This window comes from Enhydra lutris, unplaced genomic scaffold (genome assembly GCF_002288905.1).
Source record: "Enhydra lutris kenyoni isolate GAN:26980312 unplaced genomic scaffold, ASM228890v2 scaffoldscaffold9, whole genome shotgun sequence".
NCBI lineage: Eukaryota > Metazoa > Chordata > Mammalia > Carnivora > Mustelidae > Enhydra > Enhydra lutris.
Genome location: NW_019154093.1, coordinates 82,147,410 through 82,163,195, shown reverse-complemented (window position 1 = coordinate 82,163,195; position 15,786 = coordinate 82,147,410). Strand labels below are relative to the sequence as shown.

The following is a 15,786-nucleotide window of genomic DNA, read 5'->3' as shown; positions in this document are numbered from 1 at the left end:
AATGATCACTATGGGGTTTGGAATTGCAGACATCACCAGCATTCCAAGACAGTTCTTTAAACTCATTAGATGAACCATTTTTACAGTGCCCTGTATGATGCACTATACAGGGAACAAGGAGGGGGGATATGCCAATAGCCTGTAGCAAAGCACCATGTAGGAAGTAGTCACTCATGATTGGAAATCAGGACTTAGTAATGGTTTTGTCTGGAATCCTCCCTATGTCTCTGGACAGAGTGGGACTGTATAGTACCTGCCAGGGTTGCAAAAATCAAATGGATATTACGTCTAAAATTAATTCACTTAACATTAAAAGTGATTAACATATTGAATGATTTGGTTTATGAAATTGCTGAACAAGTTGAGATGATTTATTTTGGAGAGGCAAAGGAGAAGTGGACCAGTGCAGTATATTTAATCAGATATCTAATGAATCATGCTGTGGATGATGGAGGGGAAGAAGAGGAGAATTGGGTAAGATTTCAAGAAGAACATTCAGGAAAGGAGAATTATTGTTTATCAATATGGGTTGTGAGCAAGTTTGTTAAATAACCTTCCTTCAAAGTCATTACAGTCCAACACAATGTCTATGTCCCTTGGATGGCTTACACATAGTTCTTCTCTGAACAAACTGTGGCTTAATCTGTCTCTTGAGATGTCAATCAGAGCAGTGAATCATGGCTCATTTTTGAAATGTTTGAAAACTTGGCCCTGAACTTATGAGGTGGGTGGGGAGAGATGAATGAATAGGAAAGATGAGGACTAATAGGGTAGAGGGAGAGAGCTGGCCAAGAGAGAAGTGATCTGGATGCATGACTTAAGACAGGAGATGTTTCAGGTCTGTTTTAGAGGATCTTGTGATTTGGACTGTGTGCCTCTGTTCACTACCATCCAGGTCCTGTGTGGTCCTTTATAAGTGAGAAGCAGGAAAATACCAGATCCATAGAACGCTCTCTTCAGAACTACAGGGCAATGGGCAAACTCTGGAAAACTGACCTCCTTTGCTACTAACAACATCTTATTTCCAGGGGCTTTGTGGGAAAGTCATGATGATGATGATATTCAAAACTGGGTTCAAAGAAACACTAAAACACTAACTGGGAAGACTCTGCAGTGTTTCTGGGAATGGTTGCACTGAGGCAGAGACACTCCGTTTTCATAGAAATGCCTCAAAATTCAGATTCTCAGTAAGGAAATGGTTAATAAGTGAGAGGCTTGGAGGGTCTCTGCACATGGCTGTGTTTTATAGGACAATATGGAAGATGTTTTTAATAAGGAACCAAATCCTGAACAAGTGGCCCATGGATTATATGGTTTGCATTTGAGAGGTGAAAGGTTGCAGTAAAATACCTTTTCCATAGCTAGACACGTGGGCTCAGGATGCCTGTGTGCACACAGGGGTGCAAGGCAAGGAGAGGAGAAGAAAGAAAAAGGACTGTGAGAATGTTTTCCTTGTGAGTGCTGCAGCTTTGATCATTAACCACAACCCTTTGCTGCCCTCCCCCACCCCACCTCTTTCTCTGTTTTTTTTTTTTTTTTTTTATTAACCACCACTCTTTGCTGCCCCCCCCCCCCCCCCTTTTTTCTTTTTTTTTTTTTTTTTTTTTCATCTCCATCTGATTGTCTCTGGTCCTCTACCCTACTGCTTTTCTCTCTTTTATTCTCTGTTTAATCCCTACTGTTTTCCATCTTGTCATCTCTCTGTCTCTCCCGACTCCTATCTCTACTGGCTTTCTGGGCCTCTATTCCCTCTCTGTATCCGTCTCTGATCTCTCCTCTCTCCCTCTCTGCCTCAGATACGTGTACCACAGCTCCAAATGGATGGTGGCTGGCAATGCAGACTCCCCTGTACCTCCAAGAGTTTATATACACCCTGATTCTCTAGCTTCTGGAGACACCTGGATGAGACAGGTGGTCAGTTTTGACAAACTCAAGCTGACCAACAACGAGTTGGATGATCAAGGACATGTGAGTCAAAGAATCCCATCCATCTCCCTCTTCCCCCATTTTGGCTCTAGAACTGACTAGCCCTAGGCTTTTCCAAACAGGTAAAATAAGAAGCTCTGTGCCACTTGGAGTCATTTTAAGTAAGTAGGCATATAAGTTTTTTTCCCCCCTCTGGTGAAATTTCATTTATTACAAATCTCACATTGAGCAAACGTCTGCTGGACATTAGGTTGTGTTTATCAGACAAGAGTTCTCATGTTCCAGGAACCCACAGTCTAGTTGGGGGAGAGTTTGAAGAGAGAAACACAGGACAAGCTTAAAAATGGGAAAGAGGGGCGCCTGGGTGGCTCAGTGGGTTAGGCCTCTGCTTCAGTTCAGGTCATGATCTCAGGGTCCTGGGGTCGAGCCCCGTGTCGGGCTCTTTGCTGAGCGGGGAGTCTGCTTCCCCCTCTCTCTCTCTGCCTGCCTCTCTGCCTACTTGTGATCTCTCTCTCTCTGTCAAATAAATGAATAAAATCTTTAAAAAAATGGGAAAGAAATGACAACAGTCACTCAATAACTCACAAGGCGATAAACTCAGAGAAACAACTAAGTGACAGTTTAGGCTGATTTGTCAAGAACTTTATGCATTTTTAAAAGAAATTTATGCATTTTTAAAAGAAGAACAGGTCCAGGTATAATTAGAACACTTGATTTTATTAATTTATCTTTAGTGGCAAGGCATACATAGAACTTTTGCTGAATGCCAGGGTCCAGACTGGGGGCTACAGGAAGATTGAAACACTAAAGCCGTGGCTCTTATCTTTAAGGAAATGACATTCTTCCAAGGAAGGGAGAATGCACATACACCGTTCACTCTCACAGTGAGTGGTCACAAATTAGGTAACAAAGTGCAAATAACAGCTTATAGAATTTAAAGACAGCATGAGCCTGTGATGAAACTTTGAAACAGGAAGGAGCCACTGTCCCATAGCAGAGTTTCTGAGACCTTTTAGTGGAGTGTTGTCTTCTGGTATTGGGACAGTTGTTTAGTATTGTCCAGTCAAGGTAAGGACTGGCTTCCAGTTTCTTATACATCTCCCCCCGCCACCCACCCCCTAACTGTGTTCTTCCTATAATGCTTCTCTCCTGCGTTTGTATTTGCATGAGGGCTTGTAAAGGTGTGGGGACCTTTGGGCTACTCTGGCATCATGTGGCCCTTCTCATTTCAGATCATTCTGCACTCAATGCACAAATACCAGCCTCGAGTTCACGTGATCCGCAAGGATTTCAGCAGCGACCTTTCACCCACCAAACCTGTCCCTGTTGGGGATGGAGTGAAAACATTCAACTTCCCTGAGACGGTGTTTACCACAGTCACAGCCTACCAGAACCAGCAGGTAAGAGGCCGCCTTTGAGAAAAACCTGCTGTATCTGCTTTTAAAGGAGCTTATTCATGCCTTCAGTAAGAAATCCTTGGTCCTTCGACAGGACACTGAGGAACTGGAATGAGAGGGCCCAGGCCTGCTGTGCAGACGTCATGTTGGCGATGACAAGGCCGTGATGCCTGGTAGCAGCTGCTCTAGTCTAGATTTAGATCAAAGACAAAATCTTTGACCAGGAGGACCGATTCTCCTGAGTCATTTTCATGTCTCTCTGTACTCGCACCTGCATTCATGGTCTGTCCTGCATCCTGGCAAATGTTCCTCATCATTTGCTATTCCTTTGCAAGTACCAAGGTTTGATTCATTCCTTCCGTCTTCTCTGCAGTTTTCTGGGTATCCCTGCAGCAGCTACATCAAAGTCATCTAGCCTCTCAAACTCCATTGAAGACCCACTGCTTCCATTTACACTATCAGACTAAATTTACCTCTGTGTGATCACCAGCCACACCCTAACATCTGTGTTTTTATGTCAGCAATATGTTCACTCATTCCATAAATGTTTGAGAACTTGAGAACCTACAGTAGTCCAACTTTAGTAGAGAAATTGAGCAGATTAGGACTTACTTCTCCAGAAGCAAAGGAGAGTTTTAGGTGAGTGAAAGACATGTAAATACATAATGATAAAACTGGAATAATTTAGTGACAGAGACATGGACCAGCTGTTCTTGCATTTGGGGAACAAGGGAAGTTTTCCTGGAAGAGCTGTTGCTTTCTCTGATGATGAGATACACATAAGAATTGGCCAAGATTGGGGTGCTTGGGGGGCTTAGTCGGTTAAGTGTCTGCCTTCGGTTCAGGTCGTGATCTTGGGGTCTTGGAATTGAGCTCCACATCGGGCCCTCTGCTCAGTGGAGTCTGCTTCTCCCTCTGCCCTTTCCCTTCCCCCTCGTCCTGCTTGTGTGCTTGTGTGCTCTCTCTCTCTCTCAAGAAATAAATAAAGTCTTTAATAAAAAAAAAGAGTTGGCCAGACTAATGGGGGAATTATGTGGAGGTGGGATATGGAGAGAAGGAGAGAGACACCACGTCTGGAATTGTTGTGGGCATTCTAGACATCGTTCTTTTATTGAGAAGCGTGAGTAGATGGATTTATAAGTGATCTCACTTTATGCAGTTCCTGGAAAGTTGCGTATAAATCTCATTTTTTCCAAATTAGACAGTATTTCATCTTTTGACAGTTTGTCTAATTAATAGGATCCTGAAGTGTATCCTTTTCTGAAAACAAGAGTTTTTGCTTATTTATTTTGCTTGAAAGTCTGTGTACTTTTATTTTGGGGCTGCTTGGAGCAAAATGAACTTCTGCCACAATACTTGTATTGGATACTACGCTAGTGTTCTGACAAAGAAAGAAATAGAGGAAAAATATTCATGTACTAAGTATTTATTGAGTGCTTACTATGTGCCAGGCAAGTGAAGGTGAGTGATATAAACTTTGGTTCACATAGAAAGAGCATTTTGGTCTTTCACAGTACATTTGCATAAGACTCCTGAGATGTTTTTTGCCTCTGGAGGAATTTGATATGCAACAACACTTTAGTCTATAGACATGTCCTATACTCTTGTTGGGCTCCCTTAGCTGCTGTAAGTCATTCCCAACTTCCGATTTTCCTTGTGGTTGCCACATTTGACCCAAGTAGAGGAAGAGCTTTAGTTTGCTTTGGCCCCTTTTAAAAAAAAAAACTCTTGAATGCCCTCAAACTCCTTAGGTAGTAAAATACAGAGGCCATGGAGGGTCCTTACAGGAATCTTTAATAATCAAGATTTTTCAAGCTCTGAAACAAGATAGTGCAGCAACATATACATGCCTTTTGGAGTGACTGGAACCTTGGGATTAACTGTGGTTCAGGAGAGGAGGAGTGCAAGTCTAAGTTCTTTGAAAAACTGATGGACTTTTTCCCAAGACACCCAGCCACCATTTTAATATTAGTTTCTCATGAAGGCAGAGATATGACAACAAATATTGCAACTTTAGAATCTAGTTTGTAGGGCAAACTAGAACACTAGTGAATGAACATTCTGCTGCCTTCCCCAGATCAGTTGTAGAGGCCATGAGGGCCAGTATTGTCACCCAAGCTGAGATTAAAAAGCCACAACTCACCGTGGCAATGTCAGCAAAACATGGCTGCCTGAAATCCCTCTCATTTCTTCTATCTCCTCTCACAGCGTTCCCATGTCTGAGGACATTCTACTCGTATAAATATTTTTGTCTTCATCTGGACTGGGGTGGGGGCAGTGGTGGTTTGTTGGGGGTGGGACACCATGATTAAATTCGTGGGATTTGGTAACAACCTGGTTTGATTTCTGACCTTTCCACTGGAGAACTATATGACCCTGAGCAAGTTTCTTTTTTTTTTTTTTTTTAAAGATTTTATTTATTTATTTGACAGACAGAGATCACAAGTAGGCAGAGAGGCAGGCAGAGAGGCAGGCAGAGAGAGAGAGGAGAAGGCAGGCTCCCCGCAGAGCAGAGAGCCCGATGCGGGGCTTGATCCCAGAACCCTGAGATCATGACCTGAGCTGAAGGCAGAGGCTTAACCCACTGAGCCACCCAGGGGCCCCCCTGAGCAAGTTTCTTAATTCCCTTCCTCAGTGTTTCCTGGCCTGAAAACGTCCCAGCCTCATGGAGTGAGTGACAAGAACTAGAGGAAGGAACACGCATAAAGTCACTGGCACAAACCCAGCATCTGATCACTAGTTGTCAGCCTACATTGGTCAGTGGCTGGGTCTGCACAGGCATGGAGGGGATTGGGGAGTAGAGTCAGTTTTCCAGAATAAATTGCTTATTAAGGAGAAAGTGGATTGTTGGGAATTGGAGGACCTGCATTGTCTCTCTAAGGTATTATAATCAATAGGTAACCGGTTTGATCTTTCTGTTCTCATGTCAGGTTGGTGAATTCATGATGTGCTGACATCCAAAATAAATGAGTCACGCATATTCATTTCTGCCCTGTTTGACATCAAGATAACAGCTTTTGCCCATTTAATAAGTCTTCAGTCCCTGGATACATCAAGGAACAGGATTATGTAACATTCCCTTTGGCTGTGTAGATGGGCTTTCATACAACACAGTGTCTTCTAGTAAAGCAAACTAACCTGAGGTCTTTCCCCCAGGAGTCTGGAGGTCTGTATCCTGTTACCCGGCAATCATTTTCAGACTTGTCTCGGAGATGGCAGGTTGCATAAACCATTCTCTTCTGTGAGCTAGATCACCTAACTACTGTGTTTTTATTTCCCTCAACTGTCTTGAATGAGAACGATTACTATTTTATGGCAAAATTATTTACTTCATGGATTTCTTTTTAAGGGAATGGTTAAGAGGCATGAGAGAGTAAAGAGGAAAAGTCAATGGTAGGGGGGTCACACACTGTGTTCAGGAACACAGTGAAGGAAGGACAGTGCGAGGAATGGAATTGAAGTGGAATGTTATCCAGTCTTCCCAAAGAAAGGCAATGGGCTAGCCATTTGGAGACTCGGGTTTTCATCCTAAACGAACTACTAGCTATCTATGTCATTCTGAACAAGGTATTTTCTTTCTGGGTTTTGATTTCTTCTTCAAGAAAATGATGGGTCAGCCTCTGTTTTCTAAGTTCTCTATTAAGCTCTGAAATCCTAATTTCTCCCTCTTTTTTTTTTTCCCCCTGCATGTTTTTAGTTGAGGGTGGGGAACAATTTGTTGTTTTCAAACAGAGGCAGTCAACACACACAAGTATTAAAATTTTATTTTATTGAAAATTGAAAAATTATTCGAGTGTTCCTATGGGTCAACTCTTTTTTACCCCCACAACAGTTTGAGATCAATAGAGTTGGGGCAAGTCCACACTTGAAAGGTGGGAGCTTGGTGTTTTGTTGCTTGTAAACAAGATATTCCAAGCTATACTATTCCTTTGTCAACCCTGCCAGTCCTCTGCATTGTTAAACCTGTTTCCTATGGACTCTGAAAAACAATCTGAGGGTTTTGAAGGGGCGGGGGGTGGGAGGTTGGGGGAACCAGGTGGTGGGTATTAAAGAGGGCACGGATTGCATGGAGCATTGGGTGTGGTGCAAAAAACAATGAATACTGTTACGCTGAAAAGAAATAAAAAATAAAAAAAAAAACCCAACAAACAAAAAACCTGTTTCCTGTTGGCTTCCATCTTGCCACTGAGGCTGGCTGGAGACCTGACCCTCTACACATCCAGTCCGTTACTAAACTCTGTTGCTTCTACTGATGGAATATTTTCTTCTTTCTCGTCTTATTGCTTCTGCCCTTGCTCTGGGCCTACCCTCCCTCCACTTTAGGCTGTTGTGACAGTTTCTAGCCGAGTCACCTGGACTGCGTGGTTAACGTCTCATGAGCCATCACATATTCACTGAGGGATGGGTCTTCCTAGAACACAGCTCTGATCGTGTCATTTCCTCTGTCAAAAATTGTCTGCTCTTTGGTGCCGAAGGGCCCAAGATCTTGAGCCCAAGTTCTCAAGTCTTTCGGTTAGGTCCTCTGTAGCTAGTTCCCAGCTACATTACTAGGCTTATTTCCCACGAGTCGTCATCACACATCCATAAGAGTTCAGCAATCTAGTTAGAGTTTTACTCTTGTTTGCACTTTGTAGCAGCTTTGCTTTTGCTCGTGCTGTTGTCCTTCCAGGAATGACCCTTCTGCTTGTCTTTATCTGTCTAGCTTCCTTCTATTCTTCAGGTTCAGTACACAGTCCTTCCTGATGTTTTCCCCTACCACGTTCCATGCATTTTTCAGCTGTGAATGAGCTTTCCCTCATCGAACTGTTAGCGCACTGTACCTCTCTCTTGATCCTGTCACCTTCTAAGCTGTGTGCATGACCAGTCTTCCTCTCAACATGTTGAGTTTTTTGAGAACCAAATGCTGTGGCTCTCAAAATGTGGTATGATGTGGTAGAAAACAGTAGGTCAGGAGTTAGGAGACTCAGGTTCTCGACCCGGTCTGCCCCGGACAGACTGTACAGCCTTTGACTAATCCCTCCACCTCCGAATCCTCATTTGCAAATCAGTGGTTTGCTTCTCAGCTGCCAGTCTATGGAGACATTTTTTTATAGTCCACCAAAAGATGGGAAAGATAAAGGCAGGATGGGGCGGTTTATACCTGCAAGCATTCATTTAAATAGACTGTATCTTATTTTGTCCTTTTAACCTTTTTGATACTAAAATGTCACTTATTTTATGAAATAATGGTGGCAGGAGATCCTAGATAGATGTAATTCTTTTTGTTTGATAAAGACCTGGAATATCAATGTTGATCCCTCAAATTCCCTCCCTGGAGGGAGGGAATTAGAATCGTCCTGAAGCCCAGAAACCACTAATTAAGAAGGACCCTTCCATCTCTGTAAATCTAAGGCATTTGTGTCTGCCATGGTGCACAGCACTGAATGTGTGCTTGGAAAAGGACTGAATGAGTAATTAGCCAACACACCTCCATTACCAGTTTCCTTACATAGCCATGGTCCTGCTTCTTTGGATATAAGTAGTCGTGAAATGTGAAGAAAGAGTTTCTATTTTCATGAAGTATTTTATGCTTTTCTTTACCCCCCCTTCCCGTTCCTTCCTCCCGCCTTTGCTAACTGACCCATAGACTCCCAGGGCTGCTAGCATACTGAAGTTATTATTACTATTATTTGCTCTTGGAGTGCCAACTTGGCAGGCCTGAGGCAGAGACGAAGGTACACCATGCCCAGATTCTCATCGTGGAGAATAAAGTGGCAGAGGTGGGAATAAAGGTGACTCCACTGTATGCTTTTTCTTGAAGGAAGCTGACGCCAACATGTCCTCATGGAATTAGCAGGAAATTTCCATTGCAGCAGTCTTTGTCTTCTCTAAGGGGAAAAGGACTGCTGAACCTTGATTTTTTTTTTTTCCCAAACAGGAAACTAGATTTCAAAAAGACACAGCCCTGTTTTCCTCAGGTAACACAGTCTTATTTCTTGATGAGAATTGGCTACACGAACCAGATAGGAAGTCTGAAACCACAGCCAGGTTTGTGTAAGCAAATCCAATAGGAGTTCTGAGCCACTCATTATGTCCTAAACTATCGAGCCAGTTGTGCTCTAACTTTCCAATCAAATCAGTGCAGAGGTTTTTATTTTTCACTTTTCATATGGGCTGAGTTTTTTTTTTTTTTCCTTCCCTGATGAACACCTTTCAAAGCAATATGGTTAAAAAAAAAAAGAATAAGAGAGTGTTAAAAAGGGAAGGCCTTTTCAGCCTTGGTATTGTAAAATCATACGCAGGATATTGAAGTTTCATTTTTTTGTAGGTTATGCGATTTATGTCTGCACTGTGCACTGGGAGGTGTACCTCATTTATTAACTGTCTGGACGTTTCCAGGCAAAAAGTCAGTGAAAATGATTAAAACCAAAGGTGGCAAGCCAGCAACCATGTCTTCGTGTGCTATGGTCTTCTATGATGCAGACTGTACAAATCAGGATAATGGAAATCAAATCAGGGAAGAAAAATGCTTCCCCAACCTCTGTGCTTTCCATGTCTCCTCCTTGTCATTGGAGCAGGTTTTGAACATGACCACTGCAGAATAGTTTTAGCTGCACGGACAGTAATTAATAGACCTTGTTCTGCCCAGGAGGACATTGGAGACTTCTGTCTGTGGTACTGCAGTGAAAGCAGATAGGATCGAGGGAGTTGTCTGGTCTGTATTCTCTAAGGCTTGTTACGGCTTTGCGACTGGTGATCCTTCTTTCCCACATTATTCAGTCATGCACTCACTCACTCATTCACTCATGGAACAAATATTCATCGAACCCAAGGAGCATGTCATGTTAGGTTCTTAATAAAATGGTGTAGGAAATAGGCCTGGTTCTTACCTGAAAGCATCCTATTTTGGAGGGATGATCAGGGAGGATCTTTCTCAGGAGGCAACATTTAGCCTGAGACTAGGACGAGGCATTGGCTCTGTGAAGAGCCTAGAAAAGAACTTTTTTTTTTTTTTAAACTGGAGGTAGAGTGAGTGTGAGGGGCCTGAGTTTGATGCACTTCTGCTCTGAGAGCAGCCGAGCTTGACAGGAGCTTGTGGCCCAGGCATAGGGGGGAATGGGTGGGGGTGAGGAGCTAGCCAGGGGCCCTGCAAGACCAGCCAAGGAGTTTGGGTTGAGTTTTGAGTAGAGGGGTAGCCACTGACAAGAATGACGTGGTCTACATACATGTTAATAGAGATCACTTGAGTTGCTGTGTAGACCGGACAGGGACAAGGGTGGAAGAAGAGAGATTAGTCCTGAAGTTATATGTAGCAGTTTTAGTGAAGGGAGGACTGTGTTCTGGTTGAAGGTGGGGAGATGGAGACTGGCAGCCATATTTGGGTCTAGTTGATAAACATAAACCATGGAGTAGGGTTGGAAATGGACTATTTAAATGAGTCTCCCACACTACTCCAGATGGCCTCTAGATGTGTGGTGTGTGCGCCGGGCAGAGGCTGCAGGGATTATGAGTCCTCACGTGGTGGCTTGTGGGTCCCTTGCTGTGGGCCTCACTGGGCTCTGCTGGTGACCATCATGTCTACTCTGGGTTCCTTGTGTAGACGTGCTCTATTGATAGAAGACTACTGAACTTGTGCTATCGCATTTTTGCCTCAGTTGGACCTCCTGGGCCTCCCTCCCTGGCTGGCTCAGCCTCACCTCGGGGCTCAGCTGGGTCATCTGTTGGGCTCCTGCCCAGGCTGTAGTGCCTCTGTGTTAGTGTTAGGTCCACCTACCTTCCCTGTCATGGCATGTGAGAATCTCTAAGTCCCTGACTCCCCCACAGAGAGGGCGATAGGAGGCCTGGAGAGGCTAACTTGTCCTCTTCCTGATTCTTCAGACCAGGTGGCATTTTTACTTTGATGAGACTGGCCCTGCATGTGTGTGTGTGTTGGGGAGGGGGCTGCCAGTTTTCCTCTGAAGCTCCCCACCTGCACCCCTGGATTTCAGTTTGAGTAGGGAGCTAAGGCACGTGCAAGTCCACGGGCTTGCTTCTCTCTCGTCTGTTTCCTCTTTTTACATACTCTGCTGAGGCGGAAGGGGAAGATCTCTTCCTTCTTTTTCCTGTTGAAAAGAATCCACCTCATGTCACATCCTTGTCCTCCACAGAACAGCATGCTTGGTGGCCCAGCTGTCATTTGCATTCCCTTTCTATGCTATATGAAATGCTCGTGAAGAGTGGATGCCGCCAGGCTGGCTCTTCCTATGGGAACAGTGGGACTGTGGATCATTGAGGTTGAGAATACATTGGTTTATTCCTCCAAATTATTTGTCTGTGTTACCTAGAGGATGGGTAGACCTCACCAAAGTGGTCAGTGTGAGCATCAGCTGGGGTCATAGTTCAGTTTATATTGCTAAACTTGCTCTCTTCTGCCTGTAGGGTATACAGACACCTAATCAGGGCAAGACAGGCTTTCTGAGATACTGCCTCAGGTAGCCTCTCTTGCTCTCTTTTGCTGCCTCTCTCCCCATACCCGGTGCTCTGGTCAAATTGGGCTTCTCGGTGCTTCTCGTGTGCCCTTCATTCTGTCATGCTTCTTTGCTTCCATGCTCTGTCTTCCGTAGGCCGTGTCTTATGAAATGCTTCCCTTGTTCTTTTCTCCCCTTTTTGCACTTTGCGTTCAAGTCCTACACATCCTTTGAGGCCTGGCTCATGTGCTGTCTCTGAGGTGAAACCTCTCAGAGCCCTTCAACTTGGGACTCTCATGGCTCCCTCTGAAGCTCTCTTTTGCCTTCATTGCAAACCTTACCAATTCCCATCTTGTGTTAGCGTCTATGTGTTAGCATCTATACATCTGCTTTTTTCTTCTAGATTATAAGCTTCTGGGGCGGCGGGCACCAGACAGTCCACAGCCATATATGGACTGTGTATCACTGTCACCTTTGCCTTCTGTCACCTTGCTTTGCACACAAAGGTACTTGACAAATAAATAATGGGTATGCAACTACACAAAGTTCTCTAAATCTCACATTAAAAGCTTTGAAACAAGTATAGAGGTGCTGTTTTTCCTAACATTTGGTGGCACTTTTCTATTAAATCTCCATGCAGACCTCTTGGCCTGAGAGAGAATGAGCTGTGGGAAGCAGGTTTTCAACCTTTTCTCTCAGGCCCATGAAATAGAATGTCATTTTATTTACAGGGTCTGTGGAGGCTCCCAAAACATGGCAGCACAATCGTCTATCAGAAACTGCTATCATAAATGAGCTGGACAGGATAAGCCAACTTGAAAGAGAAAATAAAATATTATAACCCTAACTTGAAAAGAAAATATGGTGTGCGGTTTATTGCTGTGGATTATGGAGGAAGAAAGAACGGATTTTAAGTCAAAAACAGAAAAGCAGTGACAGTCTTTAAAGTCCATACAATATTCACAAGGCAGACACAAGACTTTAGAGAGCCAAAGCTTCAGGCTCCTGCTCTGGTCTATAAAATAGATGTAAAATTGCTTTTGCTACATTATTAGTGCTGCATTATTAGTGTGCCATTCTAGAAACAAGGAATGTTTTAGGAGAAACAAAAATTAACTTTGGTACTTTCAAGTCAGAGTCTGTTGCTCAGAATCTCACATTGCCTTTTAAAGACCTTTAAAAATTTCAGCTTTGGGAAATTCCACTCTGACAAAGTGAGATGGAAGAGAGACTTGGAAAAGACTTGCAGTGTAAGAAATAACTTCAGCTGTCCCGGTGATAAGCTCTGCAATGATCAGAAGTGGGAAGGTCGTCTTTAATAATGAGATTCCCTTCTTCCTACAATCACCTTCCATTAAAAGCACCTTTCCTCCTTCCCTGAGCTCCCTGACCCCCACCCCAAAGTCTCTGTTGCTTGAAGCTAGAGAGTCATTAACATCTGGTTTAGACAAAAAAATATCAAAAATGCCTCCCATGACCAAGGCTGAAAGTGGAAATGTAAGAACACATGTGGAATTTGTTGGTCAGGCTTGGTCTAGTCTGGGGGCATGGGGGTGGTGTGTACAACCCTCGCTGAGGAGTTCGAGGGGCTAAGATAAGATGTGATAGAGAGGGGCTTATGCTCTCAGTGGAGGTTCAACCAGATGCCTCCTAAGGACCCATCCAGCCTGGGTCACATAGTCATTCATGTCTTCTGATTTGCTTGTAAGCCTTGGAGACTGGATGTAGCCTGCCCCACTGAGTCCCCCGTTTATAGATTTTCCTTTGGGTGCAAACTTGAGAAAAGTGTAGCTACTTTCAGTGTCTTTTACAAGAACATTTTAGGTCATTAAAGGAACTATCTCGAGGGGAGGGAGGGAAAACTAGAGTGAGATGGTAAGTCTGGTCAATTATATGGTTCTTTCAGGTTGAGGCAGGTTGCCTAAGGTTCTGATTCCTTTGGATTGGATTGACTGGTTCCATTTGTTCATCATTCACTCACTCGCTTACTCGCTCATTCACCCAACAAGGGCTTTTCAAGTTCTTCCTGTATGTTATGTACCACGGACTTGACCATTGCCCAGTTTTCTAGTTCCATGCCTTTGTGTGTCTAGGCAAGTGATTTATCACCTTTTCTGGGGTAAGAAATGTGAGCAGAAGGGAGTTTACAGTCACATACTGAGAAGACCTCAGTTTTTAGGGAGAAGTGGGTCAGGTGGGTCAGACATCTGGGTGCCAGGCCCAAGTCCTATATCAACTTCCATTCAAATCTCAGACTTAAAAGAATCTAAATAAAAACAACAGCTGTTACCAACAGAGTGATTTCTGTTAATTTTCCAGGAGCAATGCAAAAAGGAGTCAGTTAATATAAATGTAATTTATGTTCTTTGTTTCCAGATCACCAGATTAAAAATTGATCGAAACCCTTTTGCTAAAGGATTCAGAGATTCTGGAAGAAACAGGTAAGAATAATTGGGAAAGACATTTCTTTTCTTCATAACGTCATCCACTCCCCCCCTCCCCCCACACTCCATTGGTGGCTTTTGGCTCCTGCTTTTGGGGGAACACTTGCACGCTATGCCTCTGTGCTGACTCAGGCAAAGAGAGATGGATAGCTGATCTGAGAATCAAAAAGCTGTCCCCGAGAGATTGAGTTTTCCGGTTTTTGTTAACACTCTGTACATGACCAGATCAGATCCCTCATGGTGTTTTTCTCCCTACATCATGCTTGGTAATCCAGTCCCTTAAATTAAATTTTATGGTGATTTATTACCACGAAACGATTGCTCCTTTTTCTGCTAAGTACTCTAGGTGGCTACAGCACATACAGTGATAACCTCATTTACTTTGTATTATTAAACAAGGACTTGTGGACAAATAAAAATTATCAGAAGATGATCACCTTTAAGATTAGCTAAAAAATGTTAAAAAAAATTAGCCTTTTCTCTTAAGGAATATTCCCCAAATATATTAGATGCTGCCTGCCTTAGTAAAGATAGTTTCTAGAACGCAACCTTTCCTGATGCTCCAGCATTAGGATTAGGCTGTCATGGAGGGAAACTCTTAGGACCCGCTGATGTTTGCGGGACTGTTTGCTCTTGTTGTAAGTGATCTTAGCAGCTGTGGCATTTTTCTGGTTAATTCTGCTTCTCTCTAAATCCTTTCTTTCCCACCGTTCCTATATAAAAATAAAATCTGTTATCCCAAGAGCTAGGGGAGAATGGAAGTTGCTAGGAAACACAGATCTATCAAAGGTTATTCAGCCAGAAAACTCACTTCATATAAACCCTACAGAAACCACAAATGTGACACGTGTGTCTTGTAAAGTGTGTAGGCTTTGCAATAACTATTTATGTTAGCGTTCAGACCTTTCCCTCACTTGGGGCATTTCTTTACATCTGAATGACACAGACCATCAGGAGTTCCCTTTGCTATCTTCTCTGCAAGAGTTTTCAGATAAACTCTCTAGTATTATATTTAGGATAATTTCATGAACGGTATAGCACATTCTGTTAGAACCCAGATTTATGCTAAAAATCATCTATAGTGATCATTTCCTTTACAAAATTATTTATGGAAACACTTTTTTAAAAAAGATTTATTTATTTATTTGAAGAAGAGAGAGGGAATCCAGGGAAGGGCAGAGGGAGAGGGAGAGAGAAATTTTAGCAGACTCCTCACTGAGCTCAGAGCCCGCCTTGGGGCTCAGTCTTACCACCCTGAGATCATGACCTGAGCCAAAACCAAGGGTCAAGTGCTTAACTGACTGCATGACCCAGGACCCCCCAAAAGCACTGCTTTTTTAAAAAAAATTATTTGTTTTTTAAATTCCACTATAGTTAGCATACAGTGTTGTTTTATTTTCAGGTGTACAATATCATGATTCAACAATTCTATACATTACTCAGCACTCATCACAAGAAGTGTACCCTTCGCCCCCTGTAGAAGCACTTCTTTTTTTTTTTTTTTTTTTTAATTTTATTTTTTGTAAACATATAATATCTTTTTATCCCCAGGGGTACAGGTCTGTGAATCGCCAGGTTTACACACTTCACAGC

The 15,786-nt window shown here is 43.2% G+C and overlaps 1 protein-coding gene across 1 annotated transcript in view; it reads left to right on the top strand.

Moving 5' to 3' along the window:
- Positions 1-15,786, top strand: part of LOC111143369 (T-box 15) — a 108,817-nt gene that overhangs the window by 61,194 nt on the left and 31,837 nt on the right. Inside the window, exons 4-6 of the mRNA XM_022497068.1 lie at positions 1,797-1,968; positions 3,159-3,326; positions 14,126-14,190. Of these exons, the coding sequence (XP_022352776.1) occupies positions 1,797-1,968; positions 3,159-3,326; positions 14,126-14,190 (405 nt within the window). The remainder of the gene's footprint in view (positions 1-1,796; positions 1,969-3,158; positions 3,327-14,125; positions 14,191-15,786) is intronic.